At 48.1% G+C, this 7,534-nt stretch overlaps 1 protein-coding gene across 2 annotated transcripts; it reads left to right on the top strand.

Annotated features, from left to right (window-relative positions):
- Positions 1-4,018: 4,018 nt before the first annotated feature.
- Positions 4,019-6,685, top strand: LOC110309401 (proline-rich protein 30). Of its 2 annotated transcripts, XM_021182020.1 has the most exons (4): positions 4,019-4,348; positions 4,419-4,470; positions 4,909-5,286; positions 5,431-6,685. In XM_021182020.1, exons 3-4 carry the CDS (start codon positions 5,263-5,265, stop codon positions 6,466-6,468), a joined length of 1,062 nt encoding a protein of 353 aa, XP_021037679.1. In that variant the 5' UTR covers positions 4,019-4,348; positions 4,419-4,470; positions 4,909-5,262; the 3' UTR covers positions 6,469-6,685. The 2 variants fall into 2 exon arrangements, with proteins under 2 accessions (XP_021037679.1, XP_021037678.1); XM_021182019.2 differs by having other exon boundaries at positions 4,909-6,685.
- Positions 6,686-7,534: the final 849 nt, after the last annotated feature.

Here is a 7,534-nt window from a genome sequence, read left to right as displayed (position 1 = left end):
TTCAGGACATGGGGAGGGGAGTTGAGGGAGGAGAGAGAGAGAGAGAGAGAGAGAGAGAGAGAGAGAGAGAGAGAGAGAGAGAGAGGAAGAAGAAGAAGAAGAAGAAGAAGAAGAAGAAGAAGAAGAAGAAGAAGAAGAAGGAGGAGGAGGAGGAGGAGGAGGAGGAGGAGGAGGAGGAGGAGGAGGAGGAGAGGCCTACCATGAGCATGTGGAGTGAGAAGAGGAAGGAGAATGCGGAGAGAGGGGGTGCAAAAGCAAGGAACAGAGCAGGAGCAAGAAAGCAAGAAGGGGAAATATTTTTAAAAAGATACCGCCTTTTCCTCTTAGAGCTTTCTTTTCCTTCTTAGAAATGAGCATCAGTCACAGTTAGCTATTGGATGGATCACAGGGCCCCCAATGGAGGAGCTAGAGATAGTATCCAAGGAGCTAAAGAGATCTGCAACCCTGCAGGTGCAACAACATTATGAACTAACCAGTACCCCGGAGCTCTTGACTCTAGCTGCATATGTATCAAAAGATGGCCTAGTCGGCCATCACTGGAAAGAGAGGCCCATTGGACACGCAAACTTTATATGCCTCAGTACAGGGGAATGCCAGGGCCAAAAAGTGGGAATGGGTGGGTAGGGGAGTGGGGGGCATGGGGGACTTTTGGGCTTGCATTGGAAATGAAATTGAGGAAAATACATAAAAAATAATTTGTTCAGATAAGAATAAATTTAATTTTAAAATTTTGTCAAAAAAAAAAAAAAAGAAATGAGCATCAGGTGTCATCACAGAGTTTTCTGGTAAACAAGATAATATAGCTTTAACAATAGCCCTGGTGGAGGTTATCACTATCATGAAAGTCAGATAGGTGTCCTTAGTGTGAAAATAGGGTAGGCTGCACAGTGTCCAGAGCCTAGGAATGGTGGGATAGGGGTTTATTTGTGGAAAGAACTCTGTCCAAAATGTCTGGATTCTAGAGCTCTTGTGTTTTTGTATCTTTTGTGAACACAATACAATATTAATCTTCTTTTCTAATTCATCCATATAACCCAATTCTCTTTTAGTATTGCATTTTTCTGTATGGAAAAGTCTGAAGTTTTGTTCATTGATTTCCCTTCTCAAAAGATGCCAATGATATTTTTGTATCCAAATTTATTTGCCTGAATTATTACCACAACTACCTGTAATTATGATTTACAATGCTCTAAAAACTAGAAGTTAAATTCTTTAATAACTCCTTTGGTAGCAATTGGTGATACAAGATACTAGAACATTCATTTGTCTTTTTAAAAAGAGATCTTGAGGAAGGGTCTCATATATCCCAGGCTGACCTTGAACTCCTGATGACTCTTTTTCCATCTCCCAAGCACTGGGGTCACCATTGTGCTCTTTATTTCATTTTCAATGTTATCGTCTTTGGCTAACCAGTGTTGACTTGTATCTTACTGTAGGGAGGAGAATTATTATGCTTTTTTTCTTTTTTAAGTTTTAAAGATTTACTTTTATTTTACCTACCTGAGCACAGTGTCGCTCTCATCTGACACACCAGAAGCAGGCATCTGATCCCATTACAGATGGCTGTGAACCACCGTGTGGTTGCTGGAATCAAACTCAGGACTTCTGAAACAGCAGTCAGTGCTCTTAACCACTGAGCCATCTCTCCAGCCCTACAAACCCTTTTTATAAGTGTCCTTCTATTGTGTATGTGTGTGTGGGGGTGTGGGGGGGAGGGGTGTGGGGGGGAGGGAATATGGAGGAGAGGATGCATTTGCCCTGTGTGCATGTGGAGGTCAGAGGTCAGTGTCAGAGGTTTTCATTTCTTGCTGTCCACCTTATTTACTGAGAGTTTCTCACTAACCCTAGAGTTCACCATTTCAGCTCCAGTGGCTGGCAGGCAAACCTCCATGATCCACCTGCCTCTGTCACCCAGAGTTGGGGGCCCTGGAGCTGTATGGGAGCCTCTGTGCTCAGCTTTCTGTGGGAGCTAGGGATCCCAATTCAGGTCTTCATGCTTGTCCAAGAAGCACTGTACCATCTCCCCAGCACGCCCCTCCAGTTTTACACAAGCCATGCTGGGTACACATCCCTAATTTTATTATGGTCCATTATTGGGGTGAAAATGCTTCTGGCCATCACAAAGGAAGCAATAAAAATATTGGGGCCAGCAAGATGGCTAGGCAGGGAAAAGCACTTGTTGTAAGCTTGATGACTCTGGGACCTATGTGGCAGCAGGAGGGATCATCTTGCCTCTTTACATTCACATGTGTGCTGTGTGCCATGTGTCTCTGCACATACAATGAATAAATTCGAGGACTGGAGAGACGACTCGGCTTGTAGGAGCACTAGTTGCTCTTCCAGAGGACCTGGGCTTCAGTTTCCAGGACCTACCCATGTCAGCTCACAAAGGTCTGTATATCCAGTCACAAGGGCACTGCTGCCCTTTTCTGGCCTCTGAGGGTTCAAGGCATGAACACAGTACATAGATATACATGCAAGTAAAACACACATACACACAAAAACTTAAAAAAATAAATTCAATGACAAAAACTAATTAAATGATGGGCCAAACATTTGAATATAAACAATCTATGAAGTACACATGGAAATACTTTGGAAAATTATCTGAGAAAGTAGCTCAATTGATAAAGCGTTTGCTTTGCAAGCTAGAGAAACTGGATTTTACTGGAACCCAGCAGTGGGGAGGAAGAGACTGGCAGATCACTGGAATTCATTGGTTAGGCTGCTCCAGGCTCAGTGAGAGATCCTGTTGCAAAAGGTAAAGTTGAGAAGTGATTCAGAAAGACATCTGACAGCAATCTCTAAGCCTCCACATGTGCATTAGCTCATACACATGAACACAGACACCACACCGTGTTAAGAAAATAGCTCTTTCTGTAGAGATGGTACAGTGATTAAGAGGACTCAATGCCCAGAGTCCACATGGTGGCTCACAATGGTCTGTGGCTCGAGTTCCAAGGGATCTGATGCTCTGTACTGGGCTGGTTTTGTTGTGTCAACTTGACATAAGCTAGAGTCATCGGAGAGAAAGGAGCCTCAGTTGAGGAAATGTTTCCATGAGATCCAGCTGTAAGACATTTTTTTTTCAATTAGAGATTGATAGTGGGAGGGCCCAGCCCATGGTGAGTGATGCCATCCCTGGGCTGGTGGTCCTGGGTTCTATAAGAAAGCAGGCTGAGAAAACCATATGAAGCAAGCCAGTAAGCAGCATCCCTCCATGGCCTCTGCATCAGCTCCTCCTTCCAGTCCTGCTTTAGTTTCTGTCCTGACTTCTCTAAGTGAGGGACTATGATCTGGAAGTATAAGCTCACTAAACCCTCCCCTCCACAACTTGGTTTTTGTTCCTGGTAGTCACAGCAATAGAAACCCTCAGACACACCCTCAAACATTTACACAGGTGAAACACCAATTCTCATAAAATAGCAAATAAACCACTTGATAAAATTAAAAAAAAAAAGAAAAAAAGAAAAGAAAAGAAAGAAAAAGAAAACAGCTAAGGGGCCGAAAAGAGGCTCAGCAGTTAAGAGCATTTGCTGCTTGTAAGGTCCGGTACTCCGATCCCAGCACCCATATCGAGCAACTCACAACTGTCTACAACTCTAGCTCTATTGGATCCAACCCTCTTCCGGACTTCAAGGGCACATGCAAACACACGACATACATCTAAATAAACAAACTCTTTTAAAAAGAGTATTAAAATATATAGTAATATTCCAAAGACAAAAGTGTAAGGAACACAGGTACTTCACTCAGACAGCAAGCCAATGAGGAAGGTGGAAGGCTCAGTCAGCCCTGCCCCCTGGAGAGTGATGAAAGCTGTAGATTTTAAGAGCAGACAGGGCAGAGTTAGGTTTGTGGGTATACATCAAACAATTCTACTTGACAAATTTTACTAAAACAGTCTTTGCAGGTCACTGAGAAACACCCAGAACATTGAGGGGGAGGAGAAGGCAGAATCTATGATGTCATTATCTGACCTCTGTGACATAGGCTTTTGATGCCAGAGAGAGAGCTGCTTTCAGGGAACGAGCCCCTCAGCTCCCATTTGGGGCGGCAACGCCGCCCCTTAGGCAAAGCCTCAGTCCCTTGGAGCCTTTTTACCAGCTGGCCCTACTGTTGCTGCCACTGGCTCTAACAATCCTTCTCAGCCAAGGCCAGGCTGAGGGAGAAGGACTCCGGGGTTGAGGGTGACAAGAGGCCAGGGGAACCAGCATGCCAGGCAACCAGGATGCTTACAAAATCTGTGTGTTGGGATTAGGACAGAGCCCTGTACCACAGAAGAGCTCTGTGTACCAGAAAGAGGACTGAGGGCACCGCTCGCACTGGAATACTGGGTTCCAGTCAGGTTAGGGTTCACAAAGTGGAGGCAGGAGGAAGGTAGATAGACTGTTTTGTGACTCTGCTTTCTCTTCCAGGTCCCCGATTTGGCGAAGTGTCTTTTTAACCTGCAGAAGGAACGCATTGCTGGTAAGGCTTTTCACAGTGCTCTCCACTCCTTTCCCCATTGGCCCTCGCTGCTTTCGGCTGCCCATTTCCAGTCCTTCCTTCCTTCCAGTCACTTTTCTAACCTCCTCTACAGCATCTTGCCAGATTTTCTGACCTCAAAGGTGACAAACTGCTAGTCTCTGTTGTTTTGAGACAGACTCATGGAACCCAGGCTAGCTTCGAGCGCCTTATACCCCTGCTAGGATTGCAGGCTCATGCCAGCATGTCATGCTTATGTGGTGTTGGGTATCATACTAAGGACTTCATGAATGCTTGGCAAACAATCTACCTGCTGAACAACAGCCAAAGACCTCACATGGAGGGTCTTGAGTTCCCACTAGTAATGAGCACCGGAAGCAGAATCCAGAAGTGGGACAATCATCCATCCCTACGTTTTGACCTCTGTCTTTTCCTCCGCAGGTCCTACAGGCTGTGTCTTCCTCCTGATTTCATCCAGAGAGTTGTGGTTGTCCCTTAGCTCCCCAGGGACAGCCCTCATCCTCTGTTTCCATGCACACCTCCAGCTAATGGCTAAGAAGACGTGAGGAGCCAAGCTTAGATGTAGGCTCTGGACTGAGCACGCCACAGCCAGGTAGAAGAGGCTGAGTGTCCTCTTGGCCTGCTGCTGATGCCTGCAGCTGCTGCGGCCACACTGTGCACAGAAGGCAGTCTTGACCACCGGCCACAGCTGGCCTCAGATCTCCCACGCTGACTGTTAGGTCTCTAACCACTGGTCTAGTCCACCCCATCCACTTCCCTCCTGGATTCAAGGCAATGTTGCCTGTAAACAAGGACCAGGTACTGCTACAGAACACAGTACCTCCAGGGTGTCCCCCTCAGGTCCTCTCACAGTTTGTGAATTCCCCTCCCCCCAACTTAGCATCTCTTTGTCCCCCTCCGACCCTCCCTTCTTCCCACTTTCCTCTGCCCACCCCCCCACAGGCTTATTTCTTCTCTTCTTTGACACAGACTCACTCTCCTGGGCCTCACTTCTCTTCGGATTCAATTTCTGACTTTGTTCCTCCTCGCTCTTCTAGTCACCCAAGATCCTCTTCTTGCTTTGGCCAAAACTATACTTATTTTGGTGAAAAACTCCCTTCTCCACACTCCATCTCTCCCTCCAACTATCAGCTCTGTGTCTCTCCCCCTCTCACAGGCTACTCCTCTCTTTCCCAGCTACAACACTCCTCTCCTCACTCCTGTCAGTCCCCTTCCCACCTCCAGGACTTACAAAGCCCCAAGATCACTTCCCCGGGCCTCAGCTCACCTTCTCCAAGGATTCAGAATAACAAGCAAACATGGCAGTGGCCTCAGTCCGGAAGCATCAAGTCTTCTCGGGGGGCAGGGGGATGTGTGCCAAGCAAGGTGGACCCTGCAGAATTCAAGGACTCAGGGACCCTCACCCAAACCCTGGTGGACCATGTGGGGCGCCGCAGAATTGCACGAGACCTGCAGATACAGTTTCTGCAGCGCCTGTGGCTCGGCACACCCGGCCATGCCCCAGTCGTGGAGTACCCCATATGTCTAGTGTGCCTCCAGATCCGCACCCCATCTTGTCCCACCCCCAAGTACAAAACTATACCCCAGCTGCTTGCCTTCCCTCAACTACTACCCTGTGCCAAGGGCCAGGAATCTGGGCCTCTCCGAATAGGAATTGGCTTCGGCCTCCGCCTGCCTCGGGGCCAGGCCAGGGCTTTGCATCTGCTGCCCCCAAAAAACTCTACTCCGGGGGGAGTAGAGCCTCAGGAAGAGGCCCTCCAGCGACAAAAATCCACAATCCAAGAATCAGTTCAAATCACCGGCACACTCTTCCAGGCCAGGAGCCTCCGGTCTGTAGATCTTCAATCACCAAAACCCAGCCAGTGTTCCAGGTCTCTACTTCAGGAACCAAGACAGGTCGCTGTATCCCCAAAGGCCGGGCCTTCAGTCTCAAAGAGGTCTGTGACTCTAGGGTCTATTCTCCGAAAGTCGCCATCTTAATCCCAGAGCAGCGGAGACCCTCTGGAACACCACCTCCAAACTCTACCTTCCCTACCAGGACTTCTCAGACCTTGGAGGGCTGGCTGGCTGGAAGCCAGGTGTGTTCTCCTGCCCTGAACCCTGGGAACCCCTTGTGGAGTTTGCTCTCCCCTAGTTGAAGAGACCAGAGGCACCCAAGGCCTCATTTAGCCTTCAGTGTATCCAATAAAGCTTAACTCTGAGAATCTTGTGTTTGTGTCTACTATGCCCACAGGATGTAATCAAGGCTATGGGATAAAGTTAGTCCTACAAAAGACTTGGGGGCGGGGTGGGGGCGGGCAGAAGGATTAAGGACACCAACTGCTATCACTTGAGTACATGCTAGTATCTGATGCTTAGAGACCTCCACAAGGCCCTTCTCCTGTTTAACACAAGTCTGTGGACAGATAGTTGGAATCCAAGATTAGGCCAATGGGTCTATTTCTCCAGGGACAGCCTGGATTGACCAGGATGCAGCAGCTCATTTTCCTCACAGGGAAGGACATTGCTAATGACTCATTATAGGAGAGCACAAGTATCCCAATGCAAAGACCAGAAACTAGAAAGCTCCTTCAGAAGGGCTAGAGAATGCTCTCAGAGCACCCATGGGGCAGCTCACAATTGTAACTCCAGTTCCACACACACACACCGCACACGAGAGAGAGAGAGAGAGAGAGAGAGAGAGAGAGAGAGAGAGAGAGAGAGAGAGAGAGAGAGGGAGAGGGAGAGGGAGAGGGAGAGGGAGAGGGAGAGGGAGAGGGAGAGGGAGAAGGAGAGGGAGAGAGGAGGGAGGGGGAGGGAAAGGAGAGAGAGGAGAGGAGAGGAGGCAAAAGGAGGAGGACAAAAGAACAAGAGGGGAGGAAGGAGAGGGGAGGGGAAGATTAGAGGAGAGCCCAGGCACAGTGCATAGAAGACACCTGTCAGGGAGCAACCTCCACTCATGACTTCTATGTTCCAGAAGTGGGCATAAGACAAAATCCAATCAGCTGCGGAGGGTACTGTCAAAGCAGGGACCAATTTCTTCATATTAGGATATTACAAAGCAGTG

Source organism: Mus caroli, unplaced genomic scaffold (genome assembly GCF_978045245.1).
Source record: "Mus caroli unplaced genomic scaffold, Mus_caroli_1 scaffold_12, whole genome shotgun sequence".
NCBI lineage: Eukaryota > Metazoa > Chordata > Mammalia > Rodentia > Muridae > Mus > Mus caroli.
This window is presented reverse-complemented; position numbering and strand designations above follow the sequence as displayed.